Below are 19,694 nucleotides of genomic sequence, written 5' to 3' on the forward strand. Positions count from 1 at the left end.
TAGTCATCCAACGTTAGTAATCTTCACAGTCATAAACATTAACAATAACGTTACCGTAAATTAGCTATTTATTCTCAACAACAACAGCTGTGTGCGTTAACGTTAGCTTGTAGCTCTATGTTGTGTTGCTCTGCTACAATCTAGTTAGCATTACAGCTGTAAGAAAATATGTTACTAGTCAAATTGTACAGAAATGCCGTGCATCTAAATTATTTTGTAATGTTATTAGTGTTGTTGTATGTAAACCGACAGAGCGCAGGTGCTGTTCAGTCATGAACTCAATCCCGCCATCAAAGTTTGTGGACTTAACGGTTAACTTGGTTAAGCTCTTCTACAAGGATGACAGGTGCTTCGATTATGCAACGTTAAGTCAGGCAACGCCTAATTATTATTTACACGTCATTCTTTCATCTAGACTCCATGCACTTGTGGCTCCTTTTGTGGAGACTAGCCTATTTCACATATGTCAATGTCCATTGATTCTGTTGAATGTAGTGTATGATGCTAATCTGTAAATGTTTTTTTCTGTTTTTTTTCCCCAGATGGATTGATTCAGTTGGAACAATGATGTTTGTGGTTACAAGAACACCACAGGCTATACTGCCCCCAAAAGATCGTGAGACATGACTTTTAGATGTGTTCCGGATACCTGTGTGTTTTCTCTAAACAGGGCTGTTCACTTGTGGCACACACAAGGCCAGAGGCCCCTGACCATTGCAATTTCCCCTGCTCTAAACCCATTTCATAGGCCTCATGCAAAATGCCACTTTGGTCACAGAGCTAGTCGCCTCAGCTGGAAGCACACCCAGATCCTGAAAAGCCGAGTACGCAAGGGATGGCTTTGCAAAGCTAGCTCTCTCAGACAGAGATTTGGTCTGTACCCCAGCTTCACCCACTTCAGCACATCCGGGTTCAGCGGATCCGCCGATCTGAGTCACCGCATGTCACGTATAAAGACCACTTTGGAGTCGGTCTCAAAGGCAGTGAGCGGGACCCAGTCGGACCTCCTTGCCAAGATAGCACGGCTCAAACCGGCCCAAGAGGTACCGGTGGTGGAGAAGGGTAGCGTAGCATCTGCCCCCACTCCCTCTGTCCCTCCACCCTCCACTGCTGTTCCCCCTCAACCGACTGTCACAGTTGCTGCTGCAATTGACCACAAAGAGGAGGAGAAGAGGCCAAGGCCTCCTGGAGATTCACCTGCTCAAGCTTACGGAACTAACAGGCCTCCTCATCGCAATACAGTCATCAGCTCCAAGAGCAAGGTTGCCCCTAAACCAGCCACTCCACTTTTTCATCCTGGAACATTTGCGGTCAACTTGGATGATACCTACAACTATTTAGCTCATCATATCAACACATACTTTGGTAGCACCACAAAGGGAGCAACAGACCCTGGAGGAAAGCAGCTTCAACTTGGAGATGGCCTTCACCAACCTACTACTGAGGACGCAGACCAAAACAGGGACCACACACCATCATCTCCCACCCAGATCAATCCTGCCTCTCCAAGCACCCCGCCATCGCCCAAGAAAGGCCTAAGCCACTACCTGTCCTATTCAGCACCCACGGTTCAAGCCTTTGTGGGGAATTACATTGCCCCCCTTGTCCCTAAGTTTCGCACAGAGGCGAAAGCTGTCGAAGCTGAGAAGGACGTTTCCACAAAAGATGATGATGTTAACGAGAAGAAAGTGGTTGAGAACAAGGAACAGAAGGCTGCCGAAGAAAAGGCCAAAAGGCTTCTCTTGCAGAGAGAGAGGGTAAGTGATCGAAACATGCCATAGACAGCAGTGTGTATTTAAATGTGAATTTGCTGTCAAACTAGCTCTTAAACATTTTCTTACACATGCCAATCAAGAACATTCACAGAATCACAATACTTCAGAGCAAGACACTGTAACATTACTCAGTAGCATATTCGTTGGACTTAAAGGAAGGCAAAATCTATGGTTGTTACATGCCATAGATGGTTTGCCAGCAAGAGTTAAATAATCCTCACGTGACGTTTGGTCATATGGTAGGACTGATTCATTCATCTTGCTTTAAAAATAAACCATGGGCATCATGGCTATACCTTGGAATATATTTAGGGTGACTCCTATTATTCATTCAGATAAGATAGACTTTTTATATGAGAATGAAAATGACTCATGAATAAAACAATTGATGACTAAAAATGTTCTTATTTTAGTATTTTTAATAGATAAACATGTTGAGTGAGTGCTCATTCACACACTATTAAAACTGACAAAACTCCACAACATTTAATGTAATATTAACCATGTAGCCAGTCTTTATTTTCCGTTGTCTTGACGGGAAATATTTGCAAACTATACTTGTTCTGTCTGTTATTCTCAGACCAAAACAAAATGTGAACTCTTTATCCTCTGCTGTGTTGCCTCTAAATACTGATATGACATTGGCCTACATTTCCCAAAGTCACATGAAGTCATGTCTCTAATTAGGCTGTGTAAACCATAAGTTAGGCCGGAATGAGGAGGTGCTGGGTTATTTTAGTAATGATCCGATACATGTAATGGATTAACCAAAAGGCTGTCACAAACATAAGACCGCTTGTTTCCCCTTGTTTCCCTAGTAATTCCCCTTGACTGGGTTCTGAATGTCCCAGTGTCTCACAGTAACTGGGTTGTGTTGTGTATACCTCTTACAGATCATTGCAAGGGTGAGTGTGGACAATCGGACCCGAGCACTAGTTCGAGCTTTGCACCGAGCAACTGATGTACGGATCTACATCAGCCGGGTGGAGGACCTCAACTACCACCTGATGGAGTTCCCAGAGACAAGAGTAGTGGCAGTTAAGGTATGACGCTAGCATGAATGCTGAATGACTAAGTGTAAATGCAAAATGGCAGAACCTTCCATGTCACACCTATGAATGAACCCAGACAGAACACCACACCAGACCGTCATGTACAGTATTATCATGTTTATGCCAAACTCTTCACACCGGTTATTCTGTCAGGACCATTTTTTATCAGGAAACGTGAGCGTGGAAGACGTTGTTTGGTACTATTGTTGGACTTTGCAAGTGTTGTGAAAGCATTGTTGAGCACCCCACCGGTGAGGGAAGAGTAGGACTATGTGTTAATGTTATTTATACTGGTGTGGTGTGACACTGTCAGATGCCTTCTCAAATGTCAGCGCTCGGTGGTGTTGTGGGAATAGATGTGAGGTGGCTCTTATCTGCATGGCTGCACTGTTGAGTGGCGTTTGTTCTCTCTGAAGTGGCATTGCTGCTTTTGACCTTGAATGTCTTAATAATTTTTTTCTTTTTGTTTAATATACAAAAGATGTAGTGAGTTTGATTTTTCCAGTGGTGAACTGATTCCACCTCTGCATGTCAATGTTCTGAAAGACTCGTAGGTGTGAGTGATGGACGGGTAATATGCTTTGGACTATGTCATTATACAGTCTCTCAGTTATTCATGGTATTTTTCTTTGCACTGAAAATCCCAGAAAGCATTTTTTTCATGTAGAGTGAGTTAAGCTCATTCAAATCCCTACTGTCAATATGCTTATCTGGTGCTGGACTTTGTAAGGCTGATGTTGGCCCAAGATGTAATGTCTCTAAGAAACCACTTATCTCTGGTGCATGTATATGTTTTATCAGCCTTCTGTACATTTAGCCTTTGGCTTTAGAGATACCATGGCCTAAACATACTGTATCACACAATTCTGAATAATGCAATATGCATCTTACCTACATCAAACGTATCATCAGTAAATGATGCAGTATTATGTGTACGTAGTGCACTGTAGGCCAACCCATAATGCCAGAGGTGGGCAGAATATTTGTATAGTGTATTCAATATTTGAAGTGTATTCTAAACTTAAAAAGTGTAAGATGACCTTATCATAAACTCTCTGTTGTGACATTCTGATTCTACCTTTTTGATGAGTGTCTACCACAGTGTATAATTTGTACCGTAATTTTCTGACTATTAGCCGCGGCTTATACATTGATTTTGCAAAATTTCTTCAGTTATGAGGTTAGTACAGGGGCCAGTTAATATGGTGTTAATATGGTTTTGCTTCTTTTAACTTGCATAAAACACTGTCCTGCGGCTTATATGCGGGGAATTTCTATACCCATTTGTGAGAGCTGGAGGTGTTGACGGTGCTGTGGTTTGTGGCCCGCAGGAGAAGGCCATCCCATGCTTGCTGCGCCTCCGTCAGGCCACAGACCCCGCCCTGCAGGCAGCGGTCAGGCAGGCCCTGGCTCTGGTTGGCTACATCGACCCGGTGAAAGGGCGGGGCATACGGGTGCTGTCCATCGATGGAGGGGGCACAAGGTAGGCACATACTGTAGCGCTGCGTGTTTGGTGTAAGACCGACGTTTCTAGTCTGCCTTGCTCTTTGCGCCGTTAAAAACAATGGAGTGGTCATTTTTTTCTTGTTGCATCACGTCATTCCACGCCACGCATGTGTCCGGTGGGCCCCGGCCTGTAGACTCTCAGCAGTTGGAAATTGTAAAAGTGTACTGTATGGCATGTACTACACACTCATGGCATGTACTTCACTGTGTGTGTCTGTGTCTGTGTGCCTCTGTTTACCCCAGGGGGCTCATTGCCCTGCAGACGTTACTCCGACTGGAAGCCCTCACAGGAAAACCCATTTACCAGCTGTTTGATTACATCTGTGGTGTCAGCACAGGTATGTTGCACATATGTGTTACACAAACACACACACACAGGCACGTACTGGAAAATAACTCTTCACTGACCTTGGATGAATCCTCCTCCCAGTGACCCATTTGAGGCCACTGTCACGTCAGCACTGAGTGGAAACCCTAATCTCTAGACCTATGCATGCTGTCAGGGCCGTATGGCCATTTGAGTACCAAAGCCTCTAAAGCTTTTATGCGTTACTTTCGGGTTTTTGTTTCATTAAATATGATGAGTGCTTTGTATTCCAAGTTGCACAGTCCTGATGGCAGAATGCATTCATGTTTAGTTTATAAAAATGTCGATTTTGGAAATTGGTTCGACACTTGTTTATTTAGACTTTAATTAAAATGCTGTATGTAGTGTATGTTTTTTAAAATGCATCTTCTCAACTTACCTCTGAATCACTTTTATCGGGAAATTTTCAATTCAACGTGATCATCTCCTACATGATCTTTTGCCATTTGCAGAGCTGCTTTATTTGGCCACTGGGGGGCACTGTGTATTTTCTTTTTACCAACTCTGCTTCAAGTGAACTGAAATTGCTTGACAAAGATGGGAAGGAAATGAGGGGTTGTCAGAATTGAAGATAACTTCTGTCATTTTTCTGAAGCTATCATTTGGCCCTTGTGTTGTACCAGTTGGCCTGACCTTTTTGTAAGTCTGTAGTGCGGCCTTTGAAAGAGTTGGTCCCTGTGTGTAATCTTTGTGGGTGAGCATTGAACGCACATCTGGGACACATCTGTCTGAGCGCTATCATCATGCTGGTCGCCTTTCTGTCTTCTTTATCATGCTGGCCATCCTCCTCTCTATTTTCCCTTTTCTCTTTTTCTCCTCTGCCCCTCTCCTCTCTCTCTCTCTCTCTCTCTCTCTCTCTCTCTCTCTCTCTCTCTCTCTCTCTCTCTCTCTCTCTCTCTCTCTCTCTCTCTCTCTCTCTCTCTCTCTCTCTCTCTCTCTCTCTCTCTCTCCTCTTCTCCTCTCTCTCTCCTCCTCTTCTCTCTCTCCCCTCCCCTCTCCTCTCTCTCTCCTCTCTCTCCCTGCTAGGCTCCTGGGCTGCTCCTTGCCCAGTGAGGGGTCCTGCCACCACCCTTCACATAACATGTAGATCTCCTGGGGATCTGACCTGGAAAGGCAGCAGGATATGCCCCTCTTAGACTTTGTAATTCCTTTTTGCAGAAATACCTGGGGAAAGGGGGGGGGGGGGGGACCAGATAATGGCAGCGAGTTAATCGTCTGCTGCAATCCATTCAGGGGCAGGCGGCCATGACACGTGAGGCAGTGGCAGCCCATGATGGATGACTCATGTGTTGCCTTTATCCCTCTTGCCAATGAAGAGCATAACCCGTTCCAGTGGCTATAAAGGCGGCTGCTTTAAGAGCAGCAGAGTGGTGTTTTGTAATTCTGTGCTTAGTGGTCGTTGTACGGGAGTAGCAACCATGTAATGTATGGGAGCTGTTTTTAATCCCACCCATTGGGGGAATTGCAATAGAATTAATGTCCTCGCAGTGTGTTCATGAGACAATTATGGTTCCCATTGTTATTGCATCCTAAGCCTCCAGCCCTCATCCCTGGAGCTTGAATGACCAGGTGGCAAATGGGGAAGTAGATTTGCCTGTGCTACTCTGAAAAGGTGATTTCTCAATAATTGTTTGTGTGTATGTGTGTGTGTCCTTAGGTGCTATCCTGGGCTTTTTGCTGGCTGTGGTTCGGATGCCACTGAGCGAATGTGAAGAACTCTACAGAAAGCTGGGTTCTGATGTCTTCAAACAGAATGTCATAGTAGGAACAGGGAAGATGGTCTGGAGCCATGCGTTCTATGACAGTCAGATCTGGGAGAACATTCTCAAGTGAGTCAAGCCAGCCTTAGCTTTCGTCAATCCAGTAACTGAAAATAACTCTTTTTAGAACACTACATCAATGAATCCAATAACATAAAATGTATTTATCATCGTCACTATCATTTGATTTTGCTACGAAGTTGTTTCCAGAGTGCTGCATTTCATCCCCACTGTTCCTTTCACAGAGAAAAATTGGGTTTGGATCTCATGGTGGAAACTGCAAGGAACCCTGACTGCCCAAAGGTGAGAATTGATTTATGAAGCTGAAACTGTGTTTGTAGGTTTTGTTGACGTTGCTGACAAAAGATTGCTGCTTTCATCTTAAAACACATCCTCATGGTTCTTATTTGGAAGGAGCTCTGAAGTTCTCAGACGGAAGTGTTTGTCTAATCTGAGACTTCCAGTGATCTCTGTGCTCTGCTGTACCCCTCCAGTTGTCAGCAGTGAGCACCGTGGTTAATCGTGGGACCCCCCTGAAGGCTTATGTGTTCCGGAACTACAGCATGCCCCCAGGTGTCCGCTCCCACTACCGAGGGGGCTGCCAGTACAAGCTGTGGCAGGCGATCCGTGCCTCATCGGCTGCACCGGGCTACTTCCAGGAGTTCGGCCTGGGTGGTGACCTACATCAGGTAGGCACCTAATTGACCCTCACTGTAAAGCATTTAGGGAAGGGGAGGGGGAGAGAAGCTTTCTGAAAGCGCTTTCAGACAATTAATGAAGAGCTGTATCTGAACGAAACAAAGAACCTGTGGTTAAAATTCACTCCAAGCGACACAGATTCACAGCTTTTGCGTTGTTAACTTTAACGTTAACATACCGCATTTAAGTTTGACTCCCTCCGCAATTACTTTGTTGTATGGAATAAAATAGCACTGTATTTTCAAATAACAGAATTTATTTTGTTGTATGTGCTTTGGGAATATTGTTGGCCTAACATAGCTTGGGCTACCGCAGAGGATAGCTAGTGAAGGTTACGGTAACTCTCTCTAATATGACTTTCTTTCCTATGACTTGCCTTATGACTTACTTCTTATGACTTACACCTTAGGGAAAAGGGGTGTAAGTTAGTGTGTAATTTAAGTCATAATTTAGTGTTTAGTTGAAACTACGGTATTTTGCATGGTGCAACCCGTTAAATTTTAGTAGCTCGTAAACTTCAACGTAAGATGGAACTTACATTCAACTGGTGCAACCGGCTGCAGTATTTTGTAATGTGCGTGTATGTAATTTACACATACTGTAGGTCTGCAGGTTAACATCATGTCTGAATCACCCGAAGGGTCGGACAACAAACTTCCATTTATTCCTGAAAGCGGTTTGAGTGCTAAAACCTAAATGATTAAAAAATAAAGAAATAATAATAATTATATATATATATATATATATATATATATATATATATATATATATATATATATATATATATATATACACACACCCACACACACACACGACACACACACATGCATACAATGTATGTATTTATTTATTTCAATAAAATTCATGTGAACGGTTTATGATGCTTATCTTATGGAAGTCCTTGAGAAATTGCTGATGCTCTACATGACGTATGGTTTGGCTCTGAAGAGTCATTATCACTGGAACATGACTAGACCCATCAGCAGGATGATAGTAATGGAGCCCAGGATTACATTGTCAGCATGCATTTCCAGGATGTTATCTTGCTGTTGAAGGGATGGAGTCGAACACTTAACATAATCCACCTGGCCTTAATTAACCAATGGGATGGAGCTTACCACTCCGATGCATTTTACAGATCAATAGAAGCTCACCGATTATTTACTGGCAGTAAACTACAACGGCTCGTTATGGAGAAATGGGAAAGACGGGAAAATATTGAGAGTCTGAGTGCTTTTTACAGGCGAATTTGATTGTTGCTCATCATTGCACCGCATTAAATGGTTTGTTTATTTGTCTGTTTGTACTGCGCCACTGGACATTGAGGAACAGGAACCAAATATATGCCATCACTCAGGCTTCCATGTAGGAGTCTTCACCCAGACATGCTTAATGATGTGTTAATTACCGGCTGCGCTCTCCTTCAGCGACTGGAAAGTGTGTGGCACTTCAAAGAGGGGGTGCTGTATGCCTGTGCTTTTAATTGAGGAGCAGCGTGCTTGTCTGTACCGGAGTTCTTTCTAGAGGAATGAAAGAGAATGCCTGATGCTGAGTTTCCCGTGTGGAGGGAGAACCGTCTCCCAGAGATCTCTGCTGCCTCATTGTCTCAAATTCTTCCAGAGATGCATGTGAAATCTTTTTTTTTTTTTTTTAATCTACAGATGATTGACTCATATCGGGCTTGTGAAATTTTGAACACAGCAAAGTTGTGATGAAGTTTGTCACAAAAGATGTCATTTGAACAGGGAAGCATGCCGTGGTGAAATGGAGCTCACACAAAGCATCTTCACAGTCAAATCCCTATTCAGCCAGTTTTCCAAATGGTGAAACTGTGACTGAACTTTGTGAGCAACTCTAGTGTTTGTGCTGAATCCGTCCCTACAGCTCCTCAGTTGCATGATCTCGCGTGAGGATTTTCACATGTCTCCGCCGTCTCATTCACAAACAAGACACAAGGAGAATGACACACAGACATCTTGGGAGAGCAGTTCCCAGGAATCCCTCTGCCCATCCTCCGGACCCCCTCCCCTCGTGTCGTCTCCTCTGCCAGGCTGAATTCCCCCTCCATTTCCTCCTCCTCTTATTCATGGTGCTCAGGCTGGCATGTCAGCCGGCTGTTGACTGCCCCCCCTCTTCCCACGCCACCTCCCTTCTTGCCCAGGCGTTGAGCTCAGCGGTGTAGGCATCGCTGAAAGACAGCAAGTTCCCTTTACAGGCAAAAGCTCCATGTCCTCCTCATCCAGTGTCCCCCCCCAAGGCTTTCTTCCCTGAAAAAAAATGGCACTGGTCCAGCCAACCATAGCCATATCGTCGACTCAATGATGTAAGGATTCTCTGTGGAGGGAGTCATCGTGGCCTTTTCCACTGTCGCCTACAGAGTGTACCGCTTCCATCTGGTGCTCCATAAAGGCTCCTTTGTGTCAAGTGTAAAAAGCTTGTTTTCAACATCTGCGTCTAATAAATGCGAAGTTGAACCTATTCTGTTGCCTAAGTAAGGATGGGCCATGGTGCAGTAGAGTGACACTTTTTGAACAATCTCTTTCAACATCCTTTTTTTTCACCGTAATTGTTCAGCATCCCGTTGAAAAAAAGCCCACGTCCATTCACTGGCTCCCAAGTTGTGATTTTGAATTATAAATCGAGTCACTCGCCAATGCCCATGCTGAATGACCAGCGGTTGGAGGAAGTGAAGCACTGAGCTCTTGCCAGGGCCTGCATGGAGAAGCCGGGATTTCAATGGTTGCCATGGAGCCTGCCAAGGCAACCCGGAGGAATCGGGACGGTTCTGTGCCCTTGCTCTTGGGTTGTGAATGAATGATGTCAGGTTGTAGTGCGTCCCCAGGCTTACTATTACTCATCAGTAGATCATACACATAATATGTGGTGGCAGTTTCCTATTACTTGAAGCAGTCTGAGGAGAGCCAAATTAAGAAAGCTGTTGTGTTTGATATTGGACAGGTTATATGTACAAGTAGGTGTCCATCTTGGGCCATTTTTGTTTCTGTATGAACGGAGCAGGTACTTTGGCAGTATGATGATGTTGCACTAGTGTATGTATCAAGGCGGTATGAGCAATTAACGAGACGCTAAACTCTCAAATGAGTGCCCACATTGACTGCTCACTGTGCCTCTCAGAGCATCATGTCCTGTCATCCACTGGTAGAGATCTGTGTCAGATTTTTTGTTTGACTGTTTTCTACTACACAGAGCAATAGCTCTAATTGGTGCAAATGGGAAGTCAGTTTCTCTCTAAAATACTGCTCTCTTTGGAAAGTGATGTGTGATGAATGGACTTTTGCTTGACAGCACTGGTGGCTGAGGTCTGAAGGAAAACTGCACTTCCTGGTTTTCAACATGATGTGAGCTAGCAAGACGGCCGTAAGGCTCTGGGACTGTGGATTTCTTCCCTGGTCTGAGTTGGACGACACAGCCAAAAATTATTCACTGCTTTAATGTTGTGAGTTAGAGCCCACCACGGTGGCCAGAACACAGCCCACCATTGCCTCTCCCTGCCTGAGGGCAATGTCTGTGGCTGCAATCTCAGGCAGATGAGACCCTCTTCCATTCTGTGGCCGGAACGGCAACTTGAACCTCATTACGAGCCTTTAGCAACCAGGGTCAAAGGTTACAAAGGAGAAGCCGTCGGGGTAATTGCATAATATGGTGTGGAGACCTCCGGTCATGAGAAGGCGCAAGCCTGGGATGTCCATCATGCTTAGGCATTTTGGAAGAAACAGCTTTGGGTTGATTGCTAGGAATGTGTTTTGAGAAGCTGTGCTTCATCAGATCTGTGCGAGGCCTTCGAGGGAGGCCCCTTGTCATCTCAGAATGTCAGCATTTTGGTTGATGAGGTTAAGTCTGGTTCTTAAGAAGCGGTTCAACCTTGTGTTTACAAATTCATGCCAAGCCAATTCAAGTTCCCAAACAATGGCTTGATTTTGTGCAGAAACATCCTATTATCGCTGTATTATATAAAGCTGATCCTGGGAATGGTCATTCAGCATTTTGTAAACCATGGCAGTAGGCAAACCTTTCTTTGCCAAGCTCAGTCCAAAGGCATGAAGGGAGAAGGGAAAGGTTAGGCACTAATTGCTAACGGAGGCTCAGTTTTATACGGTTCGAGTTGGGCAGTGGCGCTGGTGTGGGTTTGAGAAGACCTCTGTCCTTTGTGCTGTAATTGGTCCTCCTCAAAGCCCTTTTCCCCAGACCTCAAAGAGGCCTCTCTGTACACATGGGGGGGGTTGGGAGGTGGGGGGAGGGTGCAAATAGAGAGCGGGAGAGAGACGGTTGAAGAGGCGCTCTCCTCACTTCCAGGCTTGGCTGGCTATCAGGGTTTGCTGCCGATTATGTACCCTGAGCCATGAAATGGCTTTCATTAGTGACAACCAGCCACACTGATAACATCACCCACTTTTCCATCTCTGTCAACGAAGCCACATCCCCCCCCCCCCTCAAGTCTTTTCAGGGTTGACTGGATTGCTAGAATTTCCTGGAGGATGCTTCTGCAAATATAGATGCGTTGATTTTGTTCTATTGTCTATAGGCATTTTACTTTAAAATAATCCCACAAAAGTCCATCTTGAATTCCTGTGAATTACCAGCGGAGACATCTCTAACCACACTAGTTTAAACATAAACTCTTGAAGCGTGTACTGTCGGATGGATCATAGTGATCATAGTATATATCTTAATGACCGAAGCTTCCTGCTGTAACCGGGTCCCACAGGTGTAGTGTGAAACAGCCTAATTAATTGAAATCTCGCTTTAGTGAGACCAGAGGAAATTAAAGAGGCTGATTATGGAACCGTTGGTAAATGCCTGAGGGGTAGGCCAAGGATCTGTCTATGGCGGCAATTAGTCCAAGGAGGAAGGTGGAGGATATTCACAGTGGTTTCCTTCTGCTGCCCTATTTTTTCTGTTTTTGTGGAATGTTTTCTTTTTTTATCACTAAATAGCAGTGGATCTGAGGCAATGTATCAAAGGCTCATACTTGCCTCAAGCTGTGGGTAGCAGTGGTGGCAGTATGCCTCAGTAGGGTTTGCTAACATGTTTTCAGGCATGCTGACCCGCAAGTGTACAGAGTTTTGGTTGTGCTGCTCAACCATTTAAGCGAGAGTGGCGTAAGGACTGCAAATCCCCTTGGAAGGAAACCACCTATGACCTGTGTCATGCTGAGAGTTTGATGGGCGGCTTAGGTCGAGGTTTCTGTGTTTGCCAAACACTTGTGCAGATTACCCTAAGTAGATCATTGTTTCAAAGTTAACCCTCACCCCCTAAACTCTGCCACTTCCATCCTAATATGCCGTAGTCTGCGAAGAGCAGCCCTTCGTGTAAAGCAAGTGGCTGCTGTCCAGTTATGGATCCCTGAAGGAAAGATAAAAATGTGCCAAAAAAGACAGCCAAGGGCCACATTGTTATGAGTTCTATCAAAGACGCTATCAAAAAGTCACTGAGTAAAACCTCAGACACTCTGTCTCTCTCTTGTTTACTCACATCCTTCATCTGTGTCTCTCTCACAGAGGCGCATTTTAATCTTGCAGCTGTTCAGAAATGACTTCCTCAAATGAGCTATTGATCTCAATGAATGTGCTGCATGTAGACAAGCAGCCATTAGACAGTAAGACTTTCGTTTAGTCACATCGAGTTTCGCAAAGCCCCCTCATTTGCCTCGTGTGCAGTTGTCTGAGGCTCTGAGGTTTTCTTAAAGAGCTGGGAAAGTCAGGTACAGGTGCTCTCCTGTCAACAAGCCCCCTTTCTGCCTCCCCATGAAGAGGACATTGACTCTGCTGCTTGCCTTTTCCATCAGGGTTTGTCCCCAAACCGGCCTTAAATGCAGCCCCAAAGCCCCCATTCAATTTAGGCCACAGAGTGACGGTTGAGGAGAGGGATAAGCGATGCTCCGAGTGCTTGTCATTCTGGCGGAGGAGGTCGCCCGCTCCCGGTGCCCTCGTCTCCCTCTCCCACGATTCCCCATTAGCCGGAAAACCAAGCCGCGGCCCATCTGGTGAATCACCGCCACCGCTCGCTCAGACGGGCAGGAGAGTCACGGGCGTACGGCGACGCAAACGTCACCTCAGCAACCCGCTGCCTCAGGAGTGACGGCTGCGGCAGACTTTTCCTCGGGCTGGAGTCCTAATGACTGAGTGGTATGTTGGAGGCTTTCTGCACAAGAGTGCAGTCTCTCCATTAAAATGATTGGGATCTGTGTTGAATAATTCACACAAAATGGAGAGCAATTGCTGTGTCGCTTAAAACAGATCAGCACTCAACAAAATGCTTTTTATTTTGGTCAGTAGCTGCATGCTTCTGTGACTTATTAGAAAGAAAACTCATTAAAAGCTAAGAGGCTTAATTGAGATGGTGATTAGGATTAAAGCTGAAATGAGTGGATAAATCTATTGTTGGATTATATTTGTACAGTTGCACTTTTTCTCCACCTCAGTAGTCATTGTGCAATACCGTATTCCATGACCACCCCACAATATCTGTGTAGAGGCAACAGGCAGGGAAAGTGGTGGTGTTGCTCTCTTATCTTGGCTGGGTCTCATCTCTCAGGAATTGGAAACCACATGCTCCAATCTTTAGCCCAAGATGGGGATCAAATTGAGAGGCGGGCCTCTTCTTAAGAGCCAAATTTATTTGCGCTCCGATGCCATCAGACGGGGGTTCATCAATGTTATTGCCTCCCCTGCCCCCATCAGACCCATCGTTTTCAATTCTGCCTCGTTTCCCCCCCCCCCTTCCACTCTTCCACCCCATGAGAACCTGGAGGCGGTGACTCCATTTCTCAGGCCAGACGCTGCTCCAGCGTGATGAAGAGCCCCTGGCCGTGGCCCGCTGCGTGGAGGCCTGCAGCTGAGCTCACCAGCCGCACATCGATCTGCGCATGGGGCCTCTCTCATTACACCCCAGCCATGCTTGAGCAGGGAGAGAAAAAGATGGGGCCAGGAACCCCTTAAGGCATCTCTCTGTCTGCTCGTCTCTCTCTCTCTCTCTCTCTCTCTCTCTCTCTCTCTCTCTCTCTCTCTCTCCTCTCTCTCTCTCTCTCTCTTTCTGTGTCTCACTCTCGCTTGTTCTTGCGCTCTTTCGTTCATCACCTTTTCTCCCCTCTATCTCTCTTATACGCTGTCACTAGCGGGCCTTGTTCACACTGCAATTAATGAACTTGCCCCCTTTCTGTATTTTTAAGACCGAAAGCACTCTTGCCTACTCAGAATGTCCCTCCATTCCACTGAGGGTGGTGGGTGCAGTTCTACTTAGCGGTATCAAGTAGCAATTTGCGGCTGCTGAATTCGTCTGTGAAAATCAAGAGGGTCTTTTAAAAGATCCCCAGTGGGGGATAATGGAAGTTATTACCCTAGTAGCATTAAGTACATTGCTTTTGAATTTTATATTTTTTTTCATTAATCAATCAACACTCTCATACAGTGTCAAATCGAACGACTTTTAGACTATAGGAATATTTTTGTGTGTTATTGTGTCGTTGTAGTCACACACATGCAGATGTTGTGCTGTATTGTTGCACATATTACTGTCGTCTGCATCTCGGCCCACCCTCTGGAGCCGGGGGTTGCCTTTGAGGTCGCTCTCCAAGACGGGGCCACAGCAGGGGTGCGCCACTGAAGTGAGCAGATAGCAGAGTGCCGATGTGAAGTGCGATGCGCTTCATGTTTAATGCGGACTCTTTCCCTCGCACAGACCGTGAAGTGTTGGCACACGAGCACAACACCGGGTTAGAGTTCCTTTCATCAGTGGCTGGGATTCACACAGCAAAATAACACCAGCATTCCGGGGCGCTGTCGCATTTTCCACTGTTTACTTCGGGGGCGGGGGGGCTGCTGATGGCAAGACATAAACCGTCAATGCAAAATCAAGTGTGAAGCGAGGCAAGTATGCCTTATGTGCGGCTCCTGAATATTGGCCTGTGACGGGCTGAATAGAGTTAGCTTCTTCTGGAGACACACCAGAATGTTTGGCTCAACCGCAGTATTTTGAAATGTTGAGCAATTTTGTAAAAACAAAAACTCGTGTGTTACAAGTGACATTCCACCGAAGCTTGTTTATGGTCTCCAGTGGCTCCTCTTCCATATAAACTGCTGAGGAGGCAGCCTCTGCTGTGCTCTGTGTTTTGAGTAGTTTCCCTCTTTTCTCTGCGCAGGACGGAGGGCTGCTGATCAATAACCCCACCGCGCTGGCCATCCACGAGTGCAGGTGCCTCTGGCCCAAGACCCCGCTGCAGTGTGTCGTCTCCCTGGGCACCGGGCGCTTCGAGACGGTGGGCAAGAACAACGCCACCCACACCAGCCTCAAGACCAAGCTCACCAACATCATCAGCAGCGCCACCGACACCGAAGGTGGGTGAGCGGAAAACGACGCCGGCCAGGGCGTGGCGGTATACGCGCCACCGCGCAGCGTGAATAGAGACATGTCCTTGCACCTCAGCTGAAAAACAGCCGAGTAAAGTTTGACCCAGTTGTGTGTGTTTGTGTCTGTGTGTGTCTCTATGTGTGTCTGTGTGTGTGCCTTCGGCTCGGACTTCCTGAGTTTGGGATTAAACTGCTCCCCCGCTGCGTAATCACGGGAGTTATTTATAAATCGCAGCTTAACACACTCCCGGGCCAGATTTGGCCTCCCTCTCTCCCTCGCCATCTCTGCAGAGGTCCCCCTCTGTCTCCCGCTTTCTCTCTTTCTGTTTTTCTCTCTTTCTCTTTTGTTCTTTCGGTCTTTTTCTCTTTCTATATTTCACTCACTCTCTCTCTGCCTCTCTCTCTCTCTCTCTCTCTCTCTCTCTCTCTGCCTCTCTCTCTGCCTCTCTCTCTCTCTCTCCTCTCTCTGCCTCTCTCTCTCTGGTGTGCCCAGGCCCAGCAGCACTCTGAGACCACACAGCAGAATGCAAGGGCTCCCACTCATTTCCCATCTCTCAGTCGAGGGCCAGTGTGGAGGCAGGAGGTTGCGTCTCTCCTGTCTCTGTCTGACTGTCTCTGTGTGCCAACACCCACAGATCCAGCTCAACAGCCTCTCACGTGTGCACTCCTCACATCACATCCCTAACTCTTGATTTGTAGCAGAGCTCAAGTCACGACATCCTGATTTGAGATGTTAGCATGGAACTAATCCGTGTATCCTTCAAGAGGAAAAGGCTATAGGGCAGGTTGTAATCAAGGAGCAATTACTGGACATATGATGCCCCCAAGCGTCGTTGGCTGGGGGCTTTTCAGCGAGTGGAGTGGATTTCCTGCTGTCGAGGGTCATTTAGTGCGTGATTAGGCAGAAGATTTCCCGAGGAGGCAGCGCCGGCGGCGGTCGGAGTGGTCACCGCTCTGCCACGGATGACCGTGCCGTGATTGGATCGGTGACCCTAGATGTAAGGCGAGAGCAGGTGAGGGGCTTGGACTTGCTGGTGGCCGGTCTCAGTTCACGGGCCACAAACAGCAGCACCTCTGGCCCGGCTCAGACGCCACTTTATGCAGCGCTGGAGACACTCGCTGTTCTCTGTGTGGTCTGAAATATCACGTGTGTGTGTGTCTGTGTGTGTGTGTCTGTCTGTGTGTCTGTCTGTGTGTGTCTGTGTGTGTCTCTATGCGTGATTGAAAAGAAATGACCCCAAAAGGAAATACACAAGCATTTGTGTCTTTGGGTTTTCAATTTGTTTTCAATTTGATACCATTAAAATGTACTTGTCAAAGTGTTTATGTAATTTGCTTAATTATGCTGTGAGGGGAAATCTTGTTTAATTAGAGCTGAATAGTTTAACTCTTGATTATTTGCACATTGGCCCACCGTGGGCTTTGTGTTAAAAGCAGGCACTCTGGAAATGTCACTAATTTGTGAGATTTGTTTATTTGGTGTGCGTATGTGCCTGTGGAGCAGTCTAACTGCTTTTGTCTGTCGGTCTGAAAATGTGGCAGTTAGCGAAATGGAGAAACGCAGCGTGAACGCCTGTGTTTGGACAGCAGGGTGTACGGAATGGTCTTATCTGAGTAAACCATCAGTAAAGTTTTGAACAACTTGAAGCCTGTGTGAAAGCTCCACATTGTTTCCCACACCCTCTGCTGTCCCTTCTCCCTCCCTCCCTCCAGAGGTGCACACCATGCTGGACGAGCTGCTGCCGGCCAACACCTACTTCCGCTTCAACCCGCACATGCCCGAGGAGATCAGCCTCGACGAGAGCCGGCAGGAGAAGCTCAGCCTGCTGCAGGCCGAGGGCCTGCGCTACCTGGAGCGGAACGAGGAGAAGCTCCGCAAGGCCGCCCGCTTCCTCACGCGGGACAAGAGCCCCGCGCAGCGCCTGGGCGACTGGGCCAAGCTCAAGGTGGACATGTACGACTACGTGCCCTTCTCCAGACTCTAGAACCTTCTCTCGGCCGTTTTAACTCCACCACAAATCATCACCTCCAGCCATAATCACCCTGCACCGAGCATGATAACCCACACACTCTAAAGTCACCGTAGTCTAAGCTGAAATCTAGCATTAATAGGATGTAACGCATGCCATCGTTATGTTGGCTACACTGTGCTGAGCTAAAAAACACAGGTCTCCTGGACCCTCTACAAAGACTCTTAAAGGTGCAGTGCAAAGCTATCTTTACCTTAGCAGGTAGTGTATTTATGTATTCATTATTTCAACTCGAGTGAGTTGCTAGCTAATTGAACACGAGGAGCTTTGGCGTCCTCATTACTGTGTCCGAGTGCTACAATCCCACCTGGGGGATGGGAAGGGGAGGGGAGGGGAGGGGGTGTGCTGCAGATATGGACGGACTTGAATTTCAAAGGCAGCTGCAGAAGAGGCGGCTGCAGCAGCTTCACTGACTGCACATGTTCCACTGAGGTGCTCCTTGAACTGAACATAGATGTCGTGGTAACAACTGTATCGAGGTACTGTCAAGAGTAAGTGCCAAGTAAGCACTTATTTTTTTAAAGCATTCTGATTTGAAGTACATAACCACAACCACTTTAACCTCAGCTCATATTTATTCATCATTTGATTTTAGAGTATGAAAAAAGGAATAGCTGCAGATGGTTGTTTTAGATGATAATGCGTGTCACAATATTTACTTGAACACTGTCAGTTATATCTACAGGATTTGAGGGTAAGGAAAGTCGTATTAGCTTTAGGATGACATGATTTTACTTGATTGCGTCTGAGGATACATGTTAGGTGTAGATCCCAGAATTGTAGACTTGACTTGTAGAATCTCTCTAAATCCTTTGGCTCAACCAAAGATGATGGAATGTGGTGCTTACAGTTAAAGGCAAAGCTGTAAATGTTGGACTCGTTTGATAATTTATTTAGGCAACATAACGTGGATTTAATGATCTGATAGCGATACACTGTCAAAGTGGATGAGATTTAACTGCTCAAGGAATCTCCACATGCAATATGTGCATGCATTTCTTTTAGCAGAAGAAACAGAAGTGTAGGTGGCAAATCGTGATAAAAGACTGTTCTGAGTTGACCCTTTGCTACATTTGCTGTATGTGGTTGCCTGTTTTTGATTTGTGCAGTTCAGATAATATTGAACAATGATCGGACTACAACACAGGGACTGCTGTGTACACCCACAGTATTGAAAATGTGTGTATATAGAGAAGATATGATGCAGTGATTCCATTAGTAGTATTCACAGTGTTCATTGACTGCGTTAATCATAGGAATGATAGTTTCAAAGTCAAGTTGTGATCATTTGCAGATATTTATTGTTAGTGCTTCTTGTAGCCTAGATTTCTTAGCAAAAGTTAGTTCCTGCTTTCCTGACTACAAATTTTTGGATGTTTTGGTTTTGGGTGCAATAAATTTGAATAGAGAATTCACTGTAGATAACTCTTAGGGAACATTTAAGCAAGCACTTTTATCCAGTGACACCTCTTGTGCCCAGATTCTCAACCTTACCCAGTCGTGAAGTGCGTCTTTGTGTGTCCACAGGCCTCTGAACTTTGACTGGGGTATATGCTGCTACCTATTGGTTTTTGGTTTATCAAGAACTGTCAGGGACTGTAGCTACTAAAGACTTTTATGGAGTAAAAAATAATAATGCACAAAAGGTTGATGTTTTAACTAAGGACAAAGTACATATTCTGCTGTTCTTGTAATGATCTTGTTGGACTGAAAGCAATATGATGGTGATAATCATTAAAGGTTTGTTTTTAGTTTTGCCAGCCAGATTGATTTTCCATGCCCTTCAACCTGCCATGTGAAGAGTGTGTATCCATTAAAATTTTACCTTTGATTCACTGCTTTTGATATCTGTTTTATTGCACCAGTAATTGCTGCCCCCTTTGTTCACATGTATATTATATGGGTTTAACACCGGTCAGTTGTGTTCTTTTCTGCACACTTTATCAATTCTCATGGTTCAGTGCTGAATCCCAGTGGTGTGTTACATCTCTGTCGGGTCCTTTTCAAATTAGATTATATGGAGAGGGGGGGCTCTTTTTTGAGGCTTTGACAGTGAACGCGAATCAAAGGGAAAGCTTTGCTGTTAGGGCAGAAATGATTGCAAAGCTATTTCCTGTCCAGACTAAATAATGTTTGGAT

General features: G+C 45.8%; 1 protein-coding gene across 2 annotated transcripts in view; it reads left to right on the forward strand.

The window, feature by feature from the left end:
• LOC134093414 (calcium-independent phospholipase A2-gamma-like) overlaps positions 1 to 19,386 on the forward strand; it is a 19,690-nt gene extending 304 nt beyond the window's left edge. The window contains exons 1-10 of one of the 2 annotated variants that reach the window (XM_062546463.1): positions 252 to 364; positions 543 to 1,757; positions 2,669 to 2,818; positions 4,159 to 4,310; positions 4,577 to 4,671; positions 6,358 to 6,529; positions 6,706 to 6,763; positions 6,955 to 7,149; positions 15,318 to 15,513; positions 17,239 to 19,386. In XM_062546463.1, coding sequence (XP_062402447.1) covers positions 624 to 1,757; positions 2,669 to 2,818; positions 4,159 to 4,310; positions 4,577 to 4,671; positions 6,358 to 6,529; positions 6,706 to 6,763; positions 6,955 to 7,149; positions 15,318 to 15,513; positions 17,239 to 17,510 — 2,424 coding nt within the window. In that variant the 5' untranslated portion in view covers positions 252 to 364; positions 543 to 623 and the 3' untranslated portion in view covers positions 17,511 to 19,386. Of the gene's footprint in view, positions 1 to 251; positions 365 to 542; positions 1,758 to 2,668; positions 2,819 to 4,158; positions 4,311 to 4,576; positions 4,672 to 6,357; positions 6,530 to 6,705; positions 6,764 to 6,954; positions 7,150 to 15,317; positions 15,514 to 17,238 lie in introns of those variants that run through there. The other variant, XM_062546462.1, reaches the window with a different exon arrangement.
• Positions 19,387 to 19,694: the final 308 nt, after the last annotated feature.

This window comes from Sardina pilchardus, chromosome 10 (genome assembly GCF_963854185.1).
Source record: "Sardina pilchardus chromosome 10, fSarPil1.1, whole genome shotgun sequence".
In the NCBI taxonomy this organism is placed as follows: Eukaryota; Metazoa; Chordata; class Actinopteri; order Clupeiformes; family Clupeidae; genus Sardina; species Sardina pilchardus.